The 27,097-nt window shown below is 39.3% G+C and overlaps 1 protein-coding gene across 3 annotated transcripts in view; it reads right to left on the bottom strand.

The window, feature by feature from the left end:
- Nucleotides 1-27,097, bottom strand: part of cabin1 (calcineurin binding protein 1) — a 134,826-nt gene that overhangs the window by 68,993 nt on the left and 38,736 nt on the right. Inside the window, exons 21-29 of one of the 3 annotated variants that reach the window (XM_051654169.1) lie at nt 18,851-19,057; nt 18,579-18,724; nt 17,876-18,137; nt 17,173-17,337; nt 15,613-15,648; nt 14,974-15,063; nt 14,646-14,830; nt 14,237-14,487; nt 1,542-1,718 (exon numbers count right to left, since the gene is read on the bottom strand). In XM_051654169.1, the coding sequence (XP_051510129.1) occupies nt 1,542-1,718; nt 14,237-14,487; nt 14,646-14,830; nt 14,974-15,063; nt 15,613-15,648; nt 17,173-17,337; nt 17,876-18,137; nt 18,579-18,724; nt 18,851-19,057 (1,519 nt within the window). The remainder of the gene's footprint in view (nt 1-1,541; nt 1,719-14,236; nt 14,488-14,645; nt 14,831-14,973; nt 15,064-15,612; nt 15,649-17,172; nt 17,338-17,875; nt 18,138-18,578; nt 18,725-18,850; nt 19,058-27,097) is intronic. The other 2 variants (XM_051654171.1, XM_051654170.1) reach the window with 2 other exon arrangements.

Below are 27,097 nucleotides of genomic sequence, written 5' to 3'. Positions count from 1 at the left end.
TTAATATAATAATGTAGAGATTTTGCTGTTTCAGAAGGAAATTGGTACTTTAATTCACTAAAGTGGCATTCAACTGATCACAAAGTATAGTCAGGACATTACTGATATAAAAAACAGCACCATCACTATTTGAAAAAAGTCATTTTTGATCAAATCTAGACAGACCCCATTTCCAGCAGACATCACTCCAACACCTTATCCTTGAGTAATCATGCTGAATTGATCATTTGGTACTAGAAAATCACTTGTCATTATATCAAACACAGTTGAAAGCTATTTTGTTCATTAAATGAAGCTTAACATTGTCTTTGTGTTTGTTTTTGAGTTGCCACAGTATGCAATAGACTGGCATGTCTTAAGGTCAATATTAGTTCAAAAATGGCAAAAAAGAAACAGCTTTTTCTAGAAACTCGTCAGTCAATCATTGTTTGGAGGAATGAAGGCTATACAATGCTTGAAATTGCCAGAAAACTGAAGATTTCATACAAAGGTGTACACTACAGTCTTCAAAGACAAAGGACAACTGGCTCTAACAAGGACAGAAAGAGATGCGGAAGGCCAGATGTACAACTAAACAAGAGGATAAGTACATCAGAGTCTCTAGTTTGAGAAATAGACACCTCACATGTCCTCAGCTGACAGCGTCATTGAATTCTACCCGCTCAACACCAGTTTCATGTACAACAGTAAATAGAAGACTCAGGGGTGCAGGCCTTATGGGAAGAATTGCAAAGAAAAAGCCACTTTTGAAACAGAAAAAGAAAAAGAAAAGGTTAGAGTGGGCAAAGAAACACAGACATTGGACAACAGATAATTGGAAAAGAGTGTTATGGATCTTAACCCCATTGAGCTTTTGTGGGATCAGCTAGACTGTAAGGTGCGTGAGAAGTGCCCGACAAGACAGCCACATTTATGACAAGTGCTACAGGAAGCGTGGGGTGAAATGTCACCCGAGTATCTGGACAAACTGACAGCTAGAATGCCAAGGATCTGCAAAGCTGTCATTGTTGCACGTGGAGGATGTTTTGATGAGAACTCTTTGAAGTAGTTTAAGAAGTTCTGAAAATATTTTTCAAATTGTAATAGTACATTTTCACGTTATTAATGTCCTGACTATACATTGTGATCAGCTGAATGCCACTTTGGTAAATAAAAGTATCAATTTCTTTCCATAAGAGCAAAATCTGTTCATTATTCCAAACATTTGGCCGCCAGTGTGTGTGTGTGTATATATATATATATTAGTACTGCGTTTTACCTTTGACTTGATTTTAATCATTGCATTACAATATTTTTTCATAAAAAAAATAATTATATATAATTTCATAAATTTTTAACAAAATTTGAGAATTGTTTGTTTTTACATTAAGTATTTATTTATTTATTTTTAATTTATTTTTTATGTGCGGGGGGGTGCATGCCATGAAAATAATGTCATCAAAAGTATCAGAACAATAATTTACTCCATACTTCACAAATTTTGCTCCCAAACCTTTCACTTGCAGTGCATCTATGCGGTCAAAAAGAATTGAGAATATAACCTGTGTCCTCTGCTCTCGCCTGTTTCTCTTTTCCAATGGCATTTGCTTCTTCTGGAAAAATACTACACTTTCCAGAATCCACCTTGTGGCTGCTGTCCTGTGAGCTGGTGGGGTCCATGAAGACATCCTGTAAGGAGCTGGAGTCCGACATGATAGCAACGCTATCCTGACTTTGCTCTAATTAGGAAAAAAAACATACCACACAATTACAAACGTTCAACAAAACTTACCTCATCCTTTGACACATACATCAAATTACAGACACCCTTCATTCAAATCAGAGTGACCCAATGTCAACGATGATCCACGAATCAACACAGAGATCCCAAGAAGAATTGAGTAATATCCTCCTCCAATGGACACAGTGTTGGACACATTTGCTGGACTGACAAATTCAGGGATGGGATCTTTACCTAAAGAGCAAGTAGGCTTATTGAAATGCCTTTGAGTAAGAAGGTTTGGCATTTCAACATAGAGAAAGGAAAATTGTGTTCTGAGAATGTGTGAAATATTTCTACAAATTACTTCAAGGAAAAGGACACCCAAAAATGAAAATTATATCATCAGTGAATCACCTTCATGTTGTTCTAAACCCGCATGACTTACTTTTTTTTCATGAAACAAGAAAGTTCTCACAGCTCTTTTTTTGAAGCCACACAACTGCTTTGTGTGTGGAACAGGTTGAAATTTCAGTCGTCATTCACAGATGATCTTTTCCTCTGCCGGAGCATTAAATTCTCATTCACACTTCTGCATATTCATGTCATTTGTGGTTACGTGACAAATGATAATAAATGCTATTTAGCCTCAGTGATATCAAACTTAGCGTGTGACACCACATCTGAATATACATGGATGACATTTGAGAGACGTAGCAGGGGGCAAGATTTTCAGCAAATAACAACTTACATTTCCATCTATTCCCCAAACACCGCTATCATATGGCTTTAGATATAGATATATTTAGACAGGGGCGCCGTATCATGGCTGACCCTGCGCTCTGACCCCAGCTTAGCTGGGATATGTGAAAAAAAGAATTTCACTGTATATGTGCAAATGTATAATGTGTGATAAATAAATATAATTATAATTAAATTATAAATTATAGAAGACTTGGAATATAGCACAAAACATTTTATGGTTGTTTTTTTGTCATTTTTTAAGTCATACAAACAACATGAGAGTGTGAGAATATGATAATTTTTATTTCTTGGTGAACTTACCCTTCTTCGGGTGAACTAACAGGGGACAGTGGGTTTATACTAGGTATGAGGGCACAGGTTACAGGGCAAAGCTCAGGGCCAGGCTTTAAGGAACAGAGTATCTTTCAGGGTTGAGCCGTACTAAGAGATTTGGGGTGAAATAGCCAGCCTGCTCCTGAGGTAAAGCAAAGCACATCAAACTATTGTACTTCTCAGCAAGCCCAGAAAAAAACTATTATTTAATTCCTCTTGTGCTGCCCACAAACAAGCAGAAAAGGCCCCTGAGCATGCTGGGAGCATCAGCATTTGGCACAGAGGGCAGAAATTCATTAGCGCACCCCATCACCTCCACAGCACCTTAGAATGCAGTGGCAACACCCCCTCCCCCCCTCCTGAACACCAACGCACCCACACACTTAGCATGAAGGGGAAAAATTACTCTGTGTCAGCACAAAACTGCAGCCCCCTGTAGAGCACATTTACAGTTACAGACCAACACAGTCAAACCACCCATCTGTTGGTCTGCAAGAGTTTTCAACAGGAGCTCAAGGGTTTGTTAAAGGAAAAGTTCACAGTTGTAATTTCTCCACCCTGATGTTGTTCCAAATACATTTTTTTGCAGAATACAAAAAGTTTTGATCAATATCCCGGTCTTGTTAATGCAAAGGCAGTGGATAATGACTCACTTTAAAGCTCTGAAAATGAACCAAAAGTGTCACAAAAATAGTCTATGTGGCTTGTGCATCATATTCCAAGTCTTCTGAAGGCATACGATAGGTTTTGTTGGAAAAACTTCAATCAGTGAACAAGCTTCTTTCATGCACTCATGAACAAGCAATGGACGTCAAGATTTTCAATGAAAAGTGACTCAAAACCTGCTGTATGCCTTGAGAAGACTTGGAATATGATGCATGAGTCACATGGACTACTTTGATACTTTTGCATCCTTTTTTTTTCTCCCCAATTTGGAATGCCCAATTCCCAATGTGCTCTAGGTCCTCGTGGTGGCGTAGTGACTTGCCTCAATCCGGGTGGCGGAGGACGAATCTCAGTTGCTTCTGCGTCTGAGACAGTCAATCCGTGCATTTTATCACGGGGCTTGTTGAGCACGTTACCCCAGAGACACAGCGCATAAAGGAGGCTTCACGCTATTCTCCGCGGCATCCACTCACAACTCACCATGCACCCCACCGAGAGCGAGAACCACATTATAGCAACCACAAGGAGGTTATGCCATGTGACTCTACCCTCCCTAACAACCGGGCCAATTTGGTTGCTTAGGAGACCTGGCTGGAGTCACTCAGCACACCCTGGATTCAAACTCGCGACTCCAGGGATGGTAGTCAGAGTCTTTACTCGCTGATCTACCCAGGCCCCCCCTTTTGCATCCTTTTTTAATCTTTAATGCGAGTCACTATCACCTACCATTGCACTGAAAAGACAGATCGCGATTTTCATTAAAAAAAAAGAAAGTCATACCGGTTTGGAACGACATGAGAGTGAGTAAATAATTACAAATTTTTGTTTTATTTTTGGATGAACTAACATTTTAAAGATGCCATGAGGGAGATGCTTGGCATGGTGGTGTACTGGGAAGGTGAAGGACAATGAAAACAACAGCAATTTCAGTGTAGAAAAGATTGATCTGATCTGGAAATCACCAAATAGAATGAGAGAGTTTGGAGAAGAGTGATTTTTAATGCACAGGAGATAAAGACTTTTGAAAAGGTGAAATCCTATTGCAGTTTGAAGTTCCTGCATGATAAACGGTGATATAACCAACAGTGAATATTAACCCTGATTTTACCAGTGATGGTTGTCACCTTCCTCAAAGGCAGATGCTGCAGTCCAAGCTTCCATTCGAACAAAATGAATATAAAAAATGATTTTTACACCAAACCAAATACTGACTGACAAAAGAGCTCAAAAGTAGGGTTCCGGAAGTAAAAAGGCTTTCAAAGTCTCCATTGCAAAATACATTTTTAGAGATAACAAGCCTTTCAATACAGACCCACCAGTCCGTCTGTAAAAAAGTGTTTAAATACCAAATTCTTAGTGAAATAAGTACAGTTTTGCCTCAGCCCAAAGGGCATGCTGACGGACTGCCCACAGTCCGTTAGATCTGGAAAGCTGTTATGCGTTCAAATAGCAGTGAAGCGCCGATAATAAACTGCTGCACAAAAACAAGAGTTTCAACTTTGCCAGTTACATGCGGCTTTAAAGGGAAATAGCAGTCTGGATGGAAAATGTATATAAAAAAATATATATTTAAAAAAAACGCATACATATACGTGCACAAAATCTTCACTAAACTTCTTCAGTGTTCCTCATTTCAACATGCAGGGACACAGATGAGAAGCATGCACATCTGAAGCTCAGTTAATACAGGTACTACACTAAAATAACAGAGAATTCTACTCTAAATGTCACGTTTAAATTACATGCAAGTATAATTGGGAGAAACGGTGTGCCAATTGTTTTCACGCTTTCTTTTTCCCCTTTATTATCATGCAGTAACACACTGATGTAGTGACTGTATGTCACCATAAAATCAGAGACCCTCCCCTTGAAATCTGAACACAAGCAGTCAAAAGAGACACATATTATGACCAGGTATCACCCAAAAAGCATCTTAATACCTGGGCCAAAGTTGCAAAGTGGACCAAGCTTTCAAAATACTATTCTGCTTCAAATCAAAGGTTCATTTCAGAGCTGGTTGGTTTGGTTAATGGCTTAGAACTCTTGATTGAAGATGTTTTTTAAATTGTTATGGAGAACATAAATATTCAAGATATTTCTGGAATCCAGGCCGATAAAAACACGGCCACTTTTGAGCTCTATAGAGTGCAGGGTGTTTGTCGAATGAAGGAAGAGCTGTAGCTCACTGGTTAGAAAATGTAAGCTCTGCTTTTGAGGAATAACAGGTGAGCCAGCAGTTTTGTACTGGTGGTTGTGCAAGGACGAACATCTGTACCATACATATATCCTGGCCGCAAAGCAGAGACACACACGCAGTAGTCATGGTCATGTGAGAAGTTAGCTGTAGAGAAAATTCAGTTTAGAACATTCAGTTACAATACCTGCAATTCATTCAGTTCTATACAGTTGTAATTTTCTGCTGTGCCGAGAAATGGGCAGGTTTGTAAAGTTAGAGGTAAGGCTGGGCACTATATTGAATATTTATAGAATATAGTATATTCACAATGATTTTGTGGGATGTGAATATTGCTGTGATTTTCATACTTATTTTAACTGGTATTAATAAGTTAAGTTTCCTAAAGTCTGTACCGGTGGTATAGTTTCGCACACACTCCCTGAGTTATTACGAGTATGAGTGCACTAAGAGAGAAATGTTAATTTAATAGCATCTCTGATTGAACCCTCAGAAGCAAAAATGGTGAAACAGCTTGGAAATATTTTTCATTTCCTTAAATCAGACCTTTTGAACTGTCCATTTAAAAATTATAAGTTCAATTTCAAAGATTTGTTTGCCTCATCACTGAAAAATACTCACGCATGACATTCTTGGTTTAATTTTTATATATGTATAAATATTGCCATTCTTGGTTTATTTTATTAAGTAAAAATATGTAGCTTAGGTGCAACTCTTGCACTTAAAGGGAGTTCACCCAAAAATGAAAATTCTCTCATCATTTACTCACCTCCATGTGATCCCAGATGTGTATGACTTTTCTTCTGCTGAACACAAATGAAGATTTTTAGAAGAATATTTCAGCTCTGTAGGTCCCTACAATGTAAGTGAATGGTGGCCAGAACTTTGCATAAAAGTAATCCTTACAAGTCCAGTGGTTTAATCCATGTCTTCAGAAGTGATATTATAGGTGTGGGTGAGAAACAGATCAACATTCATGTCCTTTTTAACTGTAAATCTCCACTTTCACTTCTACATTCTTCAGCTTTTGTTTTTGCCGATTCGCATTAGTCATGCTTATCACCACCTACTGGGCAGGGAGGAAATTTTTTTTAGTAAAAAAGGACTTTAATATTGATCTGTTTCTCACCCACACCTATCATTTCGCTTTTAAATATGTGGATTTAACCACTGGAGTCATATGGATTACTTTTATGTTGCCTTTATATGCTTTTTGGACCTTCAAAGTTCTAGTCACCATTCACTTGTATTGAAAGGACCAACAGAGCTGAGATATTCTTCTAAAAATCTTCATTTGTGTTCTGCAGATGAAAGAAAGTCATACACATCTGGGATGGCATGGGGGTGAGTAAATGATGACAGAATTTTCATTTTTGGGTGAACTATCCCTTTAACATATCTACCAGGCAGCAAATGGCTGTGTGGTCAAAATGATTGTTCCTATAACTGGAAAACTAAAACAAACAAAAAAATCTCAATCCATTTGAGAACAATTACATAACTATCAGGTTATATTTATTGAATATCATCAAAAGGCTGAAATAGATATTTTAGATTAAAACACCCAGCCCTAATTAGAGGCTATTAAATTAAATTATAGGAGGTGAGAGAAATCATCAGTTCTTGAATTCTCAAGTCAGTTTTGATCATTGACTTGATGAAAACCTTAATTTATCCACACACCAAAAGCCATTCAAACTTCACACAAGTGTCTGAAACTCCCCCGCACTTCATCACCTCCCTTGCACATGTGAAACACAGCAGACACTTTGCTCAGATGTCAGTTTGCACACAGAGCAGTGCAGAGTGCATTGTAGAAACTCTTTGTTGAATCAGGGTGCTGACCCATCATGCATCCATTCAGAAGCAGCAGGTGGGAAGCAGGTCAGAGGCAGGCAGAGAGGGAGCAGGCAGGAGGCAGCAGGGAGACAGGGAGACTAAAGCAGGCCGTGGGAAACACTGGGGAATATGGGCAACATGTCACAATGTTCACCTTTTAAATCACACTTTTTAATTTGGCAGCTCATTACTGGTATCAGTGAGACAATGAGATGAGAAAGCCACAAATTGCTAGCTTAAAATATGGTGGCAAAACTGTTTCTTCAAGGTAACAGCGTTTCCTTACCAGGCATGATGCAATAAAGCGGCAAGCGCTAAAAGCTATTTCTTCCATGTTAATCTGAGTTTTTGTCCAAACCAAATGCCACGCAACAAGCAAAAGAACATTTTATTGGTAGCTTGTTTTCTATGTTTGTGGAGTGTTGAATAGCCAGGGAACTGTCATTGGTCAATTTTTTTTTTTTACATAGCTGTACATTAGACATCATATGGTCTGATAAACTGTCAATTCGCAGCATTTTGGCTTTAAGTGTGGACAGCCAAATTACTTTGTACCTTGTGGTCAGGAATTTATTTTTTTTACTTTATATCAAGACTTTATTATTATTATTTTACTAGGATTGATATAGAAAACTTGAGATGATGACTCCATGACAATATACATTTTTTACAGAGCAGCTCATAATCAACAAATACAAGATTTATTGATAAATCAATATATATATATATATATATATATATATATATATATATATATATAAAAAACAGGATTGATTTTAAGTTGATCTAATAAGTCAAGATAACTTACTATATACTAATCTATCTATCTAATATATATATATATATATATATATATATATATATATATATATATATATATATATATATATATATATATATATATATATAGACACACACACACACACACACAAACACACATATACACACATTTTCTCCCCTTTTCTCCCCAATTTGGCATGCCCAATGCGCTCTAAATCCTCGTGGTGGCGAATCTCAGTGGCCTTCCATCTGAGACAGTCAATCCATGAATCTTATCACATTTTTTTTTACCTCATTGAGCATTCTGCGGTGTACCCTTTGAGTCATCTTGGCTGGACGGCCACTTCTAGGGAGAGTAGCCACAGTACTAAATCGTCTCCGTTTATAGACAATTTGTCTAACTGTGGACAGATGAATATCTAAGCTCTTCGAGATAACTTTGTAACCCTTTCCAGCTTTATGCAGAACAACAATTCTTGATCGTAGGTCTTCTGAGATCTCTTTTTTGCAAGGCATGGTCCGCATCAGCAGATGCTTCTTGTTTATAGCAAACTCAAAATGTTGGAGTGATTTTTATAAGTCAAAGTAGCTCTAACCCACACCTCCAATCTAGTTCATTAATTGGATGCCAGGTTTGCCAACTCCTGGCTCCAATTAGCTTTTTTTGTCATCTTTAGCCTAGGGATTCACTTACTTTTTCCACAGCACTGTGAATGTTTAATGGGATGTGTTCAATAAAGACATGAAAGATTATAATTGTTTGTGTGTTGTTAGCTTCAGCACATTGTGCTTTGTCTATACTTGTGACTTTAATGAAGATGAGATCACATTTTATGAGCAATTAATGCAGAAAACCAGTTCCATTGATTCAAATTATGAAATACTTTTCCTTTTTATAATGATGATTATTATAATAACAACAACTTACTAAGTAAACGATATGACGTAAAGTCGAGAAGACAAAATAACGAGATCAAAACAATAAGCAACAATTTTCTCCACCACGCACATCAGTGCATCCATCCTATAAAAACACAACACAATAAAAGCAAAATGGCAAGATGGCAAATACTCAAGCTTTGAATTTACCATCAAAAAGCTTGATTTATTTTATATGTATATGCCTTTACCACAAAAACATAGCTTATTTACAGGCATGCAAGCTAAATATTTAATTGTTGATAAAGACAGGAGCTGAGCAGAAGTTTAGCCCCTACCGATCCATCTTAAGACCGACAAGACAGAAAAATGAGCACACCAAGCTGAGATTGACTTTAGCAAGTAGGTCAAACCCAACGTCTGACACAGTTTCAAAAATACTGACTCTATTCCACCAAAACAGGCCATGGCAATATTTAATCAAGTGTACTATCCAATTCACCCTTTCATACTACAAAAGTACAGGTGGTCGGAAACTCAGACATTGAAAGCATTGTGTGAATTTGAATGTAATCATCTTCTGGAAAGATGCAGTATTGCTCTACTGGAACTCTGAAAGGCATTGCTCAATTTGAACACTGACAGAATTTATCACAAGATGGGAAGACTGCAAGCAGACACAGAGCACTGTGAAGTTAAGCATTCAAGACAGACTAAATTCAAGCTTATTTGATGGTTATTGTTGGTATTATACATAATCATAATATTTAATAAATACATCACAAATTCGACTTAATACACCGAAATAAAGTCGACTCAGTAAGTTGAAATAAAGAGACATGAAGGCCAGAAACATACTTTACGCAAGTAAACGTTCACAGATGCGAACGCTTAGCCATTGTATTGTCAAAATGCGGGCTGGTTGAACGTGCATTCTGGAGTTACTGTGGTGGTAACATCCCTCAGTACTCAAGGGGGTGATAAAGCTACCAAAGAGTATCCCATTAAACTGGATATGTGGTTATTCAGGTACGTTGCTATAAATATATTGACTTTTCCTTACTTGTTCAGCAATACTTTCTTTAAACTTTTAAACTGTTGATCCGCCATGACAGTAAAACTGTAAAAAAATAAAAAATAAATAAAAAATAAAAATCCAACTTCAATTTTGTCAGATAAACTCAATTTTACAAGTTGATTGAACTAAATGTAAAAAAAGATAAGATTACATAAAAAAAAAAAAGTCAAGTCAAATTTTATTCCATTTAAATCAGAGCAATTTACATTTCTAAACAGTGGGCACATGCAATGTTAAGTTTGGTGGTGAAGATAGAACTTTTGAAGATAGGCTTTGGAGCATGCTCAGTTTGATCACTGATGCTCAGTCCAAAGGAGGCCATTTGTGGCATAATATTATCAGGGAATTTAAAAACTGTGATTTTGACACATCTTTAAGGATGTTATCCAGTAGTCATAAACATTTGTTAAAGTCATGGAAAGGTCTTGAAAATTCCTGGGTCAAATCTGTTGGAAGCACTATGAACTTCATGTTGTTGCATCTTATGTTGAAATGTAGATCTACTTAATAATACATGTCTTTTTGATATTATTTTCAAGAATACTGAAAATTATGGACAGCTGTACTTAAAAATGCAAGTATATAACTTATTAAATCACTGATATTTTTGAGTTTCCTGAACTTTTTGTATTGAGTTCATGGAACTTATATTCCTACTTGAAATGTTAAGTTGGTACAACTAATTTGCCTGAAGTTGAATAAACTCAAAAATGCTTTGCAGCTGGTTGCCTTTAAGTTTACAGAACTTTTTATTTTTTACAGTGGCGGACTTGAAATAGAAAACTCACTGTAGAAATGCATGCAACGCGTACTTTCGTTGTGTTACGAATTATGGTCTGACATGTTTTGGAACGTAACAGCACATGAAATCAAGCTTTCGTTATTTCGACTTACAAAGTTGAAAAAATGAAATACTATGACGAAATAACATTTTAAATAACAAGATACAAAGTCGACTTACTAAGATAAAAAACTAGGTTAAAATCTGAACACTAAGAATAAGTTAGCATAGGATGGGAAGGCTGCAAACAGTCAAGAGTATGAAACTAAGCATTTAAAATTCATGCACAAAACTCTGATATAAACAAACAAAACTGCATTATTGCAAACCTCCAAGATCCTCAGAATCTTCTACCTCCCATTTCTCACTTTGACCAAATTACTTTAAAATGCAAACAACAAAGAGAGAAATAAGACCAAGCTGGACTGGTCAATGAGTGATGATGTAATTTAGGTTAGCTACATACAACAGCTTGCAGCTGCTGCATTATAAAATTGTGCTGTTGTAGAGAACATCCATAATTCAGGCAGAGAAAACGGAATAAGCAAATAAAATGATAAAAACAATACAGAGCTGATAAGCGGTCGGTTGGGTTTGTAAGATGTGGAAAAAAATAGCACATCACAAACATCTTAAAAAATATACAGCATTCTGACTCATGAGCAATAGGGTGGACTTTTTGAACAATTTTATAAAATAATAATCAAGGGAACAGGTTGCCAAGGCAACCGGTGGACTACTGGGTACATGGTGTGTGTTGAGCCAAACCTCTGTGTTAAACTGTCAAGTATTGAGACAAACATGAATGCTTTGACATCAGCAATGCAGCAACATTACCCATCGCATTAGGTTAGATGTTCATAGTGGATTACTTTAATGCCATTTTACTTTAGATTACTTTCAAGCATTCATGTTTTTTGTAATTTAGGGCAAAAAGAGATGTTCATCCAAACCACACTCAAGGCAAGCGATGTGTTGCAATGGAAAAAAATAGATCTCTCTCATTTTAATCAGCTGACTGTAATAGAGCAATCATCTAGTTTTGTCTTCCAGTGTAGATTGAGTGTTAATACCAGAGGGTGAAGCGGACCCGAATGGAATGCGTGAACAATCTTTTAAAAATGATTCTTTTTGTCTTTTAATGTTTTACATTGATAATTTGTCAAAGTCTGCAAAAGCTTCGATAGCCAAATAGCCTTCTCACACAATTAAAAACATTAGAATATGACCTTTACCTGAATGATCCGCAACTACTATGCTCTCAGCTTCCTGCCGTCCATATATGGGCAGCACCTTTGTGCAAGTTTGGAAACCTCCGGTTTACAAAATCTGATTTCATTAACTGGAAGGCAAGAATTCATAACAGATACTATTAATCAAGACCAGCATCTGTGACACTGTTATCAATGTTGCCCATTTTCCCGTGCTCCTCTATGGCCTGGTGCAGATGGTAAGAGGAGGGGTTGGGGGAGATGTTATTGTACACCAGAGCCCATCATTAAATCTCATAGTGGTGACTGAACCTTCATTGTCCTCATTCCCCTGTGAGTTAGTGAGTGAGAGAAAGCGACCTTGTTTACATAGACACCACAAAGCAGTTTATTGCAAGATAGCTGCTTAAGACTTGAAATCGGCATATGCGTTTACATGCATCGCCTTTCTCTTTACACCCGTATACATGTGGCTTGGTCAGTAAGCAGTTTTCTCCAAAGCAACGTTATTTCCCCGCAATGCATTTGTAAATAACAAACTTGGCATTCGAGGAAGACTTTGCCATTTTATTCTCTGTTACTTCGCTTTATTTCCAGATGTTGTGGTTGTTACTGTGCGTTTCCTTAATTTCTATCGCGACCTGCAGAGGAATTGTGCTGCAATAGTGGGATTTCCCTCTTACATAAAACTCTGGGATTCCCCCGATGTACTTCAGCACATATAAGGAACAGTAGTTGATCTTAAATTGGTGTGTATAAAGACCCCGATATACTTCCAGAGAAGTTCTTCTGCGTTCTTTATTCAGGAATAAAAAGAAGTTCAAAACATCCGAGCAATGGTAGACTGTTTGCGAACATTCAGACTGGGGGAGGCCTTTAGAAGTACAGTTGAATATGAGGACGTTACATGTAAAACCTAAACTAATGTGACATTAAAATGTGTTATCAATGACTTTAAATCAATGTGGCATAAAGTAATATATATGCAGTAGAAAATGTGTAATTTGTGTTGTTTTCATTCCAAATTCATGACGCTAATGCGCTAAAATGCTATACGCAGCCATAATATTCACTGGTTACACTCTGTTATTGTAATTTATGATGACACTGATACTACTGTAAAGATGGGTGTATAAAAGAGTGTTGAAATAAAGACAAAAGAATAATGATGAGACATATCTTACTATGTGTGAACGGCTTTCGCTGCAGATGGTACATGAGTGAATGGGCACTTGAGAGAATTTGAGTAGATCCCTTTTGTAGACCAATTAAACAAAAAAATGTTTTATTGGAAAATGTCTCTACGAGAATGATTGTACAGATGTAGGTACATTTGCACAAGCTCGCTAATAATTGCACGCTGGTGTGTTCATGTTGACTGATCTTGACTGACTGAAAAACATAAAATTAGCTGCCGCCCTCAAGGTAGGTGGAGCTCCAGGACACACCTACAGATGACATGGACCAATGGCAGTAAGAAGGTGTTTAGCAGCCGGCAAGACGTTTTCCTAAAAGTTCACCCAGGTGAGCTGTTACAAACTACCGAAACGAAAGCAAAAACACCTTTTAGGCTAGATTTTGTTCTAAATGACGTCACACCCATTCGTTCTTCGATTTCGTAGGAAGCATATCGGGGCCTTAAATAGGTATATTTTATAGTGTATGTGCTTTTCCTGCTGTACTCCCAGAAATTTTTTATTCTTTTCACTGTGTTGCCTTGTTGATATGATGTATGGCTTCATCCTATGACGTTAGTTATCCAGTCTGTTGCACGCACATGCACACTCTTCAAACACCCATCAGAACGCCGCTTATTTGTTTACATGACCACATAAGCCACGTTCTCAAGGAGAAACCCAGGTGTTTTAAACCGCTTTCTCTTAATCCCTTAAACGGCGTAAGGAAAATGGCGTTTTCATTTACATAATGTTTCAGAATGCTGCTTTATGATAAAACCCTGGAATAAACTGCTTTCTTAAGTGCATGCAAACGTGGTCAGTGAGTGTGTTATACTCTGGGCCTGGTACTGTACCGTCCTGCTGCTGCTGTAGCTTCCGCCCCTGCCTGTGCCTCTGCTGCAGGCTTTTACGTTTCACGTAATCGTGGTCGACTGGAGTGACTGCATACGGGGGAGAACTCGCACCTGCTGCACCGTCGCCATGTAAAGAAGTCGCTACGTTCACCACAGATGTCACAGATGAGGTGGCCAAAGCTGCCGGACAGGTACTCACACCAGCCAATGAGGAGTGAGAGTCATCATCATTAATGGAGGAAAGTTTTTCCCTATGGGAGAAAACATTTTGATAATTCAATGAGGAAACAAAAATACTGTCAGAAACACTGTCAGCGTTGTGACCAAGTTGCTTTAAGCAAAAGCACAGCAATTTCACTAATATTTAGCTATGAACGTTCTTGATGGTATACATTTTTTGTGCTCATACTTGTCACTACTGGTTTTGGGCATGGTCTTCTCCTCCCCACGTGCAAATGGTCCGATAGCTGCTTCAGCAAGCATGTTGAAAAAAAGCTCATAGTCCAGAATCTTCATCTGCTGCTCAGACTGTTCACCACCATCTTCCTCGTTTTCCAGTAACTTCAGAATAGTGGCACTCAGGCGGAAGAACAGCTAACCAGTTCAAAGCGAGGCAGAATAGGTTAGAGGAGAGAGAAACATTTCAGAAAGAGTTCTGTTGTTGAAATTGTTAAGTAATTCATATTTCTGGACTTGCAGTGCTGCACAATGTGAATGAGGCTTAATGCACAACACACCTCTAAGGCCTCCATAGCGAGGTCAGGCGGGTTGTGGTAGTGGATTTTGCGTGGGTATCGGGCTGCTTCCTCATGCAGGTAGTGTGCAGACTGGAGAGATATAACAAAAGAGCTATAATCAGACAGCACTGTGTGTTTCTGTTTTGTTAATGGACAAGCAGGGACAAGCAGGAACATAACAATCCCTGGACTTCCCACAAGAGATCATATTCATATTAAATCACATCACATATAAATGGAACTGTGTTATTACTTTTTTCAGGTATCTGTATTTTGACATTTCTATTATTAAATAAATGTGTTTAGACTACGGTAAAACACTGCAGTATCATTAGGGCTGAACAATTTGGGACAAAAAATTTAATTGCGATTATTTTGAAAAATATTGCGATTGCGATCTGAATTACAATATGATTATTAACATTTTTTTTAAAACCTAGTAAGTGTTTTCTTTTGACCAAAATTAAGTAATGGGCAAACATGCTCTACTGCCGATAGATGTACTGTTCAAGAAAGCATGTTCACACTTGAGTCCTCTTAAAAAGAACTAAGCTAAATAAATAAAAAAAACACAGAAAGAGAAAAAAAAAAAAAAAAGAAAACGGATACACCATCACATTGTATCCGTCCACTCTGTACCTGTTTTTGTCCACTTTGTGATAGGGTCTCAGTCCACTTTTCATCATTATTTTGGAACCCAATAACAAGTTAAAGAAAAAGAAATTATTATGGAAATATATATTTGAGAAAAATTAACTACAAAAACAATGATAATTATTATAAAACAGTGCCATATTTATGTTATATTTTCTTAACCTGCATGCAACATAGCTATGCAGACTTTTATTTTGGCGGAAGCTTTTATTTTGGCGGTACACTAAAGGACGACATTTCTGTTTATAGCAGATTTGACAATGGTCTTTTAATGCAAAGAAATGCAAACATCCACTCTTCTGCTCATAAAAACCTGTTATGAGGTTATTTTAGATTTGGATAGTACATTTTAGCGGTCAAGTATATTTAGAATTACACAAATGTGCAATTAAGTGAATCTAGAGCACTGTAAATATAATGCGCTCCGTTCATTAGCCTGCTTTGTGTATGTGTTAAGATCCAGATATACTTCATTTTTCGGCGTTCCGTATCGGATCGCGCCAGTCTACTGCTTTGCCTTTTCAAAGTATCCTCTTTTGAAAGTGTAACGAATAAGAAAGTGTTAGACGCATGCGCACTACGACTGCTTTGTGATACTCTTTTAGGAAATCAACGAAGTGCACAGACGAGGACTGTCTGTGCAGCGAGAGCAGATGATGAAATTTGCATCACGCATACTGTGCACATTTTTTTGATCAGCAACGTGGACAACCAAAGTATTTTTTCAGCCTGAACACTACAGAGACCAGAGCTGCACACATACAGAAAGCGTAGCGAGCAGCACATGCAGACTATTTATGTAATTAAATAGCAGCCTTTGCAGTTTGATAATAAGCACTACGTCATATTGCAATATCGATTTTTATTTATATATTATATTCCGGGTTCAATACAAGTTAAGCTCAATCGACAGCATTTGTGGCATAATACTGATTTCCACAAAAATTTATTTTGACTAGTCCCTCCTTTTCTTTACATAAAAGCAAAAATCTGTGTTCCAGTGAAGCACTTACAATGGAAGTGAATGAGGCCAGTCTTTAAACATTAAAATACTCAGTTTCAAAAGTATAGCCACAAGATGTAAACAATAAGCGTGTTAACAATTTTAGTGTGATAAAATCGCATACTAACCATTTCTGTGTAAAGTTATAGCCAATTTAACAACTATGACAATGTAATGTCAACGAACCCTAAAATAACTGTAAAAATGATGATTTAAACAACTTGACAGCTCAAATGATACATGAATTTTAACAGAAGAATTAATATAAGTGCTTTTATGAAATTATAAGCTTCACATGTCTGCCTTTAAACCCCCATTCATTCCATTGTAAGTGCATCACTTTAACTTTTTAGAAAAAAGGAAAAGGAGGGATGAGCCGAAATTTTTTTGTGGTAATCAATATTATGCCAACAAATGCTGTCGACTGAGCTTAACTTGTGTTGAACCCGGGATATTCCTTATACAACCTTGCCAATGGAGGGCACACATTTTTGATAACCAATCAGATTATCCACTGGGCCACCTGACGCCCAGCGCATCACCTGTTTGTAGAGCTGCAGGTAGTCTTTGGGTGGCAGTTTGCGTTTCTCTGCTATCTTTCCCAGCATGTAGTGAATGAGCCACTCCTCCTCATCGCCATCACAACGTGATGCACTCTGGAAACACTGAGACGCCGTCTCCAACATTGAGTCCCTGCGCTCCTCCATCTATAAACACAAACACACGCACACACACAAACAGATCCTGAAATCCGAAACACAGAGTCTCTTATTTCCTGTTTGTAATAACAGACACTCATACATTGTTTTGAAAGATACTCATAGTTTTGTTTGAGGCACTTTGCAGTTAGTTAACTAGATATCCACGAGCAGAACTGTGTACTATTGTCTGTGAAATAATCAGTACTTGTTACATTTTTTTTAGAAATTGTGATAAGGTCCACACACATTTTACGCTAATTTATTTATTTGATTTTTTGTACAAATGTTCATAGAGACTGCCACATCATTATTTTAATAAATGTTTTCCACACTGGTCTATTATTGTGGTACAATCTCAATCAGATAAAGCCACAACTAAACACAAAAACCAAATGAACTGTGGTTGCTCATTTTACATGTTGGATTGTCTCTTACTGTTTAAATGGGAGGTTCTTTGCCAGAATAAGCTGCAATGTAAACCAAACCTTCTGACGGTAGTTTAAGGTCTGGCTATGCGAGACTATCCACACACTGACATAAGTACCTGTTTGGTCAAGTCTGGGGGAAGCTCGCGTTTCCACTGTTTAAGCTGTCTGGAAGCAAAGGAGTGTAAGGCATAGGACATGGTGCCGTACTCAATCCATAAGGACAGGTTGGAGCTATCGATCTCCAGAGCTCGTTTGAAACAGGTCAATACAGCCAGAGAGTTTTTCCAGATAGGCCCGTCACTCCTTAGCTCATTGGAGTTCAACTTGTCCTGGATGCGACTGGCCCGTGCCAAAGCCATGCCTGCCCAGGAGTCAAACCTACAGAGAGAGCAAAAGACAAGATAATTAAGTATAGATTTATAAATTAACATCAAAACAGTTTGAAATATCAACATAATGTCTATAATTCCATCATAAAATTACACCACATCCTAACCAGGTGTAAATCTCTTCTATGTTAATATAAGTCCACCAAGACATTTTGTCAGTGGTTGGTTTCCATTTTCATTATGTTGGTCAGCCCACAGTGAAATCTCAAAATCCCACTCCACAAAGTTGAATATTAATCATCAAATATGTTCTGATTGGCTGTGATTTTGTTGCTTCGCTTTCATATAGGACAAAAAAAAAAATACCTGACACTGGAAACTTGTCACATCACACCTGGTTAAGACACCGGGTTATATCACTAATCATAACAGTTGCTAATAGCTAAATGACAGAAATATTTATCGGGATATGTGTGCTGTCTTTTCAGACCTGTTGGGACACACACAGATGTCGTGCATGTAGAACTTGATGGCTTTAGACTGCTCTTTGTTTTTGAAGTGATAGTCTGCCAGTAGGTAGTACAACTCGTTAACCACAGGGGGCGCTGGAGAAGCTCCTTCCGGAAGAGCTGGCACCTTAGAGAAAGACAAAGGGATTGTAAATGCACTCTATTTAACTCTCCAAAAATACCAAAAATGACTACTACATGTATCTCTAAAGAATGGTCTTGTAGATGATTAGGACAACCTGTGAGCTCATACCTTGATAGCTCCTCCCTCTATATAGGCAGACACGTCATCTACAGTGAGTGTGGGACCGTCATCACGTGGGATTATTCCAGAAAGCCTTCTCAGCAGATTAGCAAGGTCAGCGGAGACAGTGCTTGTCTTATAACTGTCAAATTCTGGCAAGGTCTTGGGCTTTAAGTACTCAAACATAAAGATGGCATCGTTCCAGTGTAACTCCACCTTGAGCAGAGACAGATAAAGAGACAATAAAACCTCATTCACACTGGGCTCTCATCCTGGGATATCGGCGGAATCAATGCCGGAGAGCATTCTGTGTGAACGCAAACCAGTGCCGGAATGCCCGAAAATTTGATCCCGGGATCAGACCCTAGTAACATTGCCGGGGTCAATCCCAGAACGTGTCTGTGTGTCGGGTGTGTGTCGTAGCGATTATGCATTTATCATGCAAAGGAGAAAGTTTGTGTAGAATAGAGATTCAACAGTTTCACAGTGTACCGCGGTTTAAAAAAAAAAAAAAAAATACGGTGGCTACCACCCCGGAGTCGTGAGTTCGAATCCAGGGGCGTGCTGAGTGACTCCAGCCAGGTCTCTTAAGCAACCAAATTGGCCCAGTTGCTAGGGAGGGTGGAGACACATGGGGTAACCTCCTTGTGGTTGCTATAATGTGGTTCTCGCTCTCGGTGGGGCGCGTGGCGAGTTGTGCGTGGATGCCGCGGAGAACAGCGTGAAGCCTCCACACGCGCTATGTCTCCGCGGTAACGCACTCAACAAGCCACGTGATGAGATACACGGATTGGCAGTCTCAGACGCGGAGGCAACTGAGATTTGTTCTCTGCCACTCAGATTGAGGCGAGTCACTACGCCACCACGAGGACTTACAGCGCAGTGGGAGCTGGGCATTCCAAATTGGGGAGAAAAAGGGGAGAAAAACTAAACAAAACCAAAAAAAACAAATGGCTGCACTGCCATTTTTTTTTTATTTTTATTTTTTTTATTCATGGCACTGTGTGAGTCAGGATTTTTCTATTTTTTATTTTTTTTTTATTTTTATTTTTTTAAATACACAAGAAATGAAAATTTTCATTGTAAATATCAGTTAAATTCAGAAACAATCAGATACATTTACAGCTTCACCAACCTGACCTAATAAAATGAATGAATTTTTCATTCAGAGTGAAGCACACCGAATGTCAGAGCTTGAACTTTATTTGCACCTCATACATGGTGCGGTTGAAGTCCACGATGTACAGTAGGAGTAGGCTGCTTTGGGTATTTAAATTTTTTTTAAATACATTTTGGATATTTAACCAAATGATGGTTACCCAGTTTGGAAATTGTGATGAAAAAAAAGAGTGCAGTCTCATGTAGGGAACATTTCAAACCTGAAGTACAATCTTGGTGAACAACAGTACAGAATTTGCGAAGATGAATGTAAGTGAATATATGGTAGGTATAGGCTAATTAATTATGCACCCGCTTACATAAGAAACACAACCAGATAAAGTACACTTTTACCAGTTTTGTAGTGACTCTATATAGCTTTTAGGTGACTAACTCTCCGCTTGCAACCTTACAACAGGCCAACTGTTTGTTCACACATTTATTTTCTTAACCCTAAAACGGCAAGAACAAATTAATTTATTGCTATTTTCCAAAACAGATTCCAAATAATACATTCTCCCAAATATAGCTTTTTAAATTTATTTTAAAGCTTGTAGAAATCACGATCGAAAAGATGACATTTGCCTCGATGCTTCTCAATGCTTAAATCTCAGCGCAACAGTTAGCATACGATGTGTAAATTACTAATATGTTTTATTTGTAAATTAAAAAGTACTTAAGGCATACAAAAAAATTGCAGTGCTAGTCAAAAAAAAAAAAAAACACCAACAAATAAATGGCAAATTAATAGCCTAATCATATTTTATTTGTAATAAATGCTAATGTCTGAAGAAAAAAAAACAAAAAAAAAAAAACAGTTTTACCTGTTACCGCTACTTTTTGAATCAAACTAAATTACAAAGGCGATTATCGAATGCACAACTGTTGCAGGGCAGTATCACAATATTATTGTTTAAATATAATTTTTCTATTATTTAATAATAATAATATTGCAATGCACCTTGATACAGTGTTTTTTTTTTTTTTTTTACAATTATTTTAACTTTCAATCTCAATTCAGTTGGTAGATAGCAGCCAATGTCCCAGAATGAGTGTGAATGCGAGCACAGATTACGGGAATGCTCTTGCAGTGTGAATGAACAAATTTTGCAGTCCCAGAACAGTTGCCAGAATGACTTTTCCTGGGATTAATACCGGGAACTCTGTGTGAAAGGGGCTTAAGAGAGATGAAGAAAAGGAAAGAGTTGGACAGAGTGACAGAGGAAAGACATGGACAGTACATGTACAGAAACAGTGTGAAAATGAATGAAATGTCTTTCTGTGAATGAGATAAGACTCTCTTTCTACCCAGAGAAATAATACTGCAATAATATTCTGCACACCAATACTTTTTTATTACCAGCCCTCTTCAGCTGCATAGAGGAGTGATAAAAAAAAAAAAATGGAATTATCAACCCACTGCTGAACAAGAGAAACTGCAATTTTCCTGCTAACATTATGAGAATATTTGGGGAGAAATGGGCTTTGTGCCTCTAAGAGGTCTGAAGAACGATGACAGTTCTTTTTAATGATTTATAATACGAGCAGGGACAGCTAAATGAGAGAAATGAGCAAGATATCTAAAACATAAAACGTGGGCAATAAAAGAGGATTATGGGTTGCTGTGGGTTAATTCATTCAGAGAGGAGAGAAAGCAGCTGGATTTCAGACAATCAAGGGTGAATTACAGATGGGCTCCATTTTTCAGCAAACAGGGATCCAGCGAAGCCATTTCAGCTGATACGTAATCCTGAACAACAAGCTGAAAGTATCTGCGGACTTGGAGATAATTCTTGGACAGGTGTATGGTCCTCCCACCTTCCATTGGGGAAATCAATCTATAACTGGCTTACTATAGAGATATATCTGCACAATGCATACATGGGGTCTTTAGTGACACGGGACCTCATTCCACCCCCTGTACCTCATCCATTTTTTGGAGTATTGCCCACACACATTTGACATTGCTATTTGATGAAGCAGCAACACGGAAGTAAACTATAGCAAGTGTAACACATGAACAGTATGATTTGGCTATTGTCATGTGGGTGTACTACTGAAATTATGCAAGTTGTGCGTCAATTTAGACTAAATAAAGAGTCTGAGAAAAAGCACATATGTGTAGCTTAAACGCACACTGAGCACTTTATTAGGAACACTATACTAAATGGCATTTTTCCACTGCACGTTACGGTTCGACTCGACTCTGCTCGCTTTACTTTTCTGAGCTTGCTTTTCCACTGCAGTTTAGTGCCACCTCAACGTGGGTGGGATTATAGGCTGATCGTCATAGTTGAGCCGCCTCTACTGCCGTAACATCATCTTAAACATGACACAAACATTACGGACCATAAACAATAACATGACCGCTAGCTGTTAGCTACTATCTCATTGTGCTGCATAAAGCAGTTGTTGCATGGTAATTTTACACAAGTGTAACAGCTGAATTGGCCTGGTTGTTTTAGAAGCAAGCTTTCCAGTAGCTGGTCAACTAAATAAAGTGAAGCCTTCAAGCAGAATATAGAGTTAACGTAACAAAACGTACCATCCTTCATCATGGACTCAAACAACGCTGAGTCCAGGGCACTCTCCCTCCCATTGCTCACCGGTCCACACTTCCACATTCTTCTGTTTGAACCACTCTGGCTGTTGTGGTCCTTGATGGTTCTGTAGTCACGTAAGTTTTTTTTAACTTTTCCCAACACTGTTGGTATGTCCAGTGGTAGCCGTGTGCGGCCAACAGCTGAGACACTTCCTGAAAGAGTTTTTCGTTTTGCGTCGTTTCGTTCATCACTAACGAGAGGAATGTCTGCACCTCGTTTATTGACCACAGCCATTTCTTTTTACAATTCGAAAGTCAGTGAACAAATGATATTGCTGTCGCTGTTGCTAACTTTAAAACTAGCGGGTTGATGTCCCGTGTTGCAAATCCAGTGATGCTGGTAGTGACGATTCTCTCTGGCCAATCAGTGATCTGCATGGTTTTGAAGTCACATTTAGTATCGGCTTGGCTCGCTTGGAACCTCGACCGAGGTGGTACTAAAAAAAAAAAAAAGTATCAGGTACCAGATACTTTCCATAGTGGAAAACCCCCAAAAAGCAAGCAGAGTCGAGCTGTACCGTGCAGTGGAAAAGCCCCAGAATGCTCTCAAAACTGCTAAATTCTTTGTGGCATGGATTCCACAAGATATTGGAAACATTCCTTTGAGATTCTGGTCGATGTTGACATGATTGCATGACACAATTTCTTTTTGGCACAAGGCAGGTTGGGTCCATTGATTCATGCTGTTGGCGCCAAATTCTAACCTTACCATCTGTGTGCCTCAGTAGAACTTGAGATTCATAGGACCAGGCTACGTTTTTTTTCAGTCTTCAAATGTCCAGTTTTGGTGAGCCTGTGCCCACTGCAGCCTTAGCTTTCTGTTTTTGGCTGACAGAAGTGGAACCTGACGTGGTCTTCTGCCATTGTAGCCCATCCACCTCAAGGTTCGATGTGTTGTTAATTCTGAGATGCTATTCTGCTCACTACAATTGTACAGAGTGGTTACCTGACTTACCAGAGCCTTTGTCAGCTCGAACCAGTCTGGCCATTACCCGTTGATCTCTCTCATCAACAAGGCGTTTCCATCCACAGAATTCCCACTCACTGCATGTTTTTTGTTTTTGCCACCATTCTGAGTAAACTCTAGAGACTGTTGTGCGTGAAAATCCCAGGAGATCAGCAGTTACTGAAATACTCAAACCAGCCCATTTGGCACCAACAATCATGCCACAGTCGAAATCACAGAGATCACATTTTTTCCCCATTCTGATGGTTGATGTGAATATTAACTGAAGTTCCTGGCCTGTATCTGCATGATTTTATGTATTGCACTGCTGCTACATGATTGGCTGATTAGATAATCTCATGAATAAGTAGGTGTACCTAATAAAGTGCTCAGTGTGTGTATGTAGATTATGTGTTATGTGTAGCTCAATACGTGTTTGACAGCCAGTTGCGTCTCATGAAATTTCAGTGTGTGGAAGTAACGAATCCTGTTCTAGATTTATTGCATCATCTCTTTGATATATGAAATATAAAACATTACAATTTATCAAAATATATTTGTAGAGCCGTGGAGGGCGGGGTCGGTTTGGAATGAGACACACCCGGTCCCCAATCAGCCTGATGGGGCGCGCGAGGGATAAAGGCGGCCGGGGACGACAGTTCGAGAGAGAGAGAATCGCAGGCAGCTGTGCTGTGTTTTTAGTTGTGTGTTTTTGGTTGTGTTTTTAGTTAATAAATTATTATTTAAGTTGTCAAGCCGGTTCTCGCCTCCTCCTTTCCTCGAAACCCCCTTACAATATTCTATTCTATTATTTTTGAATTTTCTTGAAAATATTTAGAAAATTTGACACTATCTGGGCATTTTGTAGATCCACTATATTGTATAATTTTTGCTCTCTCTCATAATACAATATCTCAACAAATGCAAACACTATCTACTACGCAGAATGTGTTTTTCCTCCAGAGACACCTCAGTAAAGAACACCTTAGTATTGTGCTCTGCTGGTGTGTACAGCATTTCCTGAGTAAATGAAGAGCAATGCTGCATAATGGGAGTATGTGGGTGGCCAAATGATCAATGTGTCTCTGACTGCCAGAAGATAATCAATCAGCGGATTATTTTCTGAATCAGACTGCCAGCATGCTCTACACAACACTCTTATTAGCACAGGGACAACACTCCTTCACTATTTTAACTATTGACCTTTGAAAGAATATAAAGCAAAAACCCAGGAGGCTATGGAGTCATGTTAGGGAGTAACTAACTACAAGTATCAATACTACTTATATTTTCTGCAACATGACAGTAGTAGCTACTTTAAAAATATTACAGCTTTTTCAGTAACTAGACTTATTTTTTTCCAACAAGTAGTAGTGTACCATAACAAATTATTTTATGTCACTGTGGTGATGGGAGCGTGGTCGTGTATCTGTCTGCGGGAGAGAGCGAGCGGTAAGGCTTGTCACCTGGGTTATCATCATCTCTAACACCTGTTTCTTGTTGTAGTGATAGTGGAGGGAGACATAAAAAGGCGCATGAGGCGTCAGAGTGGCAGATAGAGACCAGTTAGAGACTGTACCTGTGTATGCGCGACAAGAAGCATTTACTTATTTGTGTGTGTGACTACTTGGCCACTGAGTGCCCTTTTTGTTTAAGTTTTGTGAACGACGCTGAAGAGTACTAAAAATACTCACGTTGACCGTTAGCTGCCTCCTGACTCCTTCATTGCCCAGATAGTGAACCTGCTACAGTGGTGCCGAAACCCAGGATTTATTGGAGGACAACGTCGTCATGGAGTCTTCACCACTGGGCGAAGTCATCGAGTCCCTCGCCAGCATCCAGCAAACACAACACCAGGCCCTCATGGAGTTACGCCTGGAGCAGGAGAAGCGTTTCCAACTCCTGCTCCAGGCTCAAGTGGAAGACCGACAGGCAGTCCGGAGCCTGATGGACCGAGAGGGGGCTGCAGCTGCGACCCTGGGGCCCACATCACCGGTGACTCTAGTCAAAATGGGACCAAGCCGATGATCCAGAGGCCTACCTCGATCTCTTTGAGAAAACTGGCTAGGTGTGGAAGTGGCCTCCCGACCAGTGGGCAGTCCTGCCTGTTACCGCTACTCTCCGGGGAAGCACAGCTATTGGCCCAGCAACATCCTGCCACCAGCCTCCGAGTACAAAACCTGAAGAAGCATCATGCAATGGGTTGGCCGTATTCCCAAACAGAGACACCAGTGTTTCAGGTCACTGATGTTCAGGAAACACAGCCGCCCGTTTGCTTTTGTACAACAGCTCCTGCCTGCCAGAAATGGTTGCTGGCTGAGGAAGCCTGTGGCACCGTGGAGATTGTTGACCTGGTGACACTGGAGCAATTCATCTCCCAGCTTCCTCGGGGGATGGCAGAGTGGGTCCATTGCCACTGCCCAGCGTTGCTGGAGGAGACCGTCTAGATTGCGGAGGGCTACATGGCGGCATTTCCGGGAGGCAGTGAACCAAAGGCTCTTCCTTCTCTCTCTTCTCTCTCTCCCCCCTGCATCACCTCAGGTCCCACAAACCTCCACAGGTTTTTCCCCATTCGAGGTGCTGCGTGGGTGTCGGCGCGTGGCTTGCTCAACATCATATGGGAAGCTTGGGAGGAGGGACCTTCAAACAGTAAGAATGAAATTCAATACATTCTTGATCTTAGAGCAAAATTCCACACTTTGGGTCAGTTAACACAGGAGAATTTGCTCCAAGCTCAGGAACGTCAAAGCCAACTGTATGACGGGCACTCAACTACAGGAATTCGCACGGGAGATAGTGCTTGTATTGCTGCCCACCTCAAGCTCTAAATTACTCGGCAAGTGGCAAGGGCCCTTTGAGGTCACAGTTGGAGTGAGATTGAGTTGGAGATCTCGATTATGAGGTTAGGCGAATGGACAGGGTCGGGGCATGTCAAACTGACCACCTAAACCTCCTAAAATCATGGAGGAAGGCGGTCCCTGTGTGGCCTTGGCAACAGTAGTCCTGGAGAGGGCAGAGCTCGGGCCAGAAGTGACTCAAGCCTAATTCATTCACCCCAGTCCCGTGTGGAGACCACCTCTCACCGTCGCAACTAAAGTATGTGGCTAAGTTGCAAGCGGAATTCGCAGACGTCTTCTCAACTCTCCCCAGTTGCAAGAACCTCATAGAACACCATATCGAGACCACCCCGGGGGTGGAGGGGCGGCTACGATCCAATCACCTTCCTGAACACAAAAAAAAGGTTGTTCAGGAAGAATTGGAGGCAATGCTCGAGATGGGCATAGTAGAAGAGTCGCACAGCGATTGAGCCAGCTCAGAGGTTCTGGTACCTACGAGCGACGGGATGGTCCAGTACTGTGTAGACTATCACAAAGTCAATGCGTGTCCAAATTTGACACGTACCCAGTGCCTCGGATTGATGAGTTGCTCAATCGGTTGGGCATGGCTCAATTTTATTCGACACTGGACAATATCAAAGGGTTATTGACAGATCTCTTTAACTCCAATCTACCGAGAAAAAGCGGCTTTTTCGTCACCAATTTGTGACCCT

Source organism: Myxocyprinus asiaticus, chromosome 24, assembly GCF_019703515.2.
Source record: "Myxocyprinus asiaticus isolate MX2 ecotype Aquarium Trade chromosome 24, UBuf_Myxa_2, whole genome shotgun sequence".
NCBI lineage: Eukaryota > Metazoa > Chordata > Actinopteri > Cypriniformes > Catostomidae > Myxocyprinus > Myxocyprinus asiaticus.
This window is presented reverse-complemented; position numbering and strand designations above follow the sequence as displayed.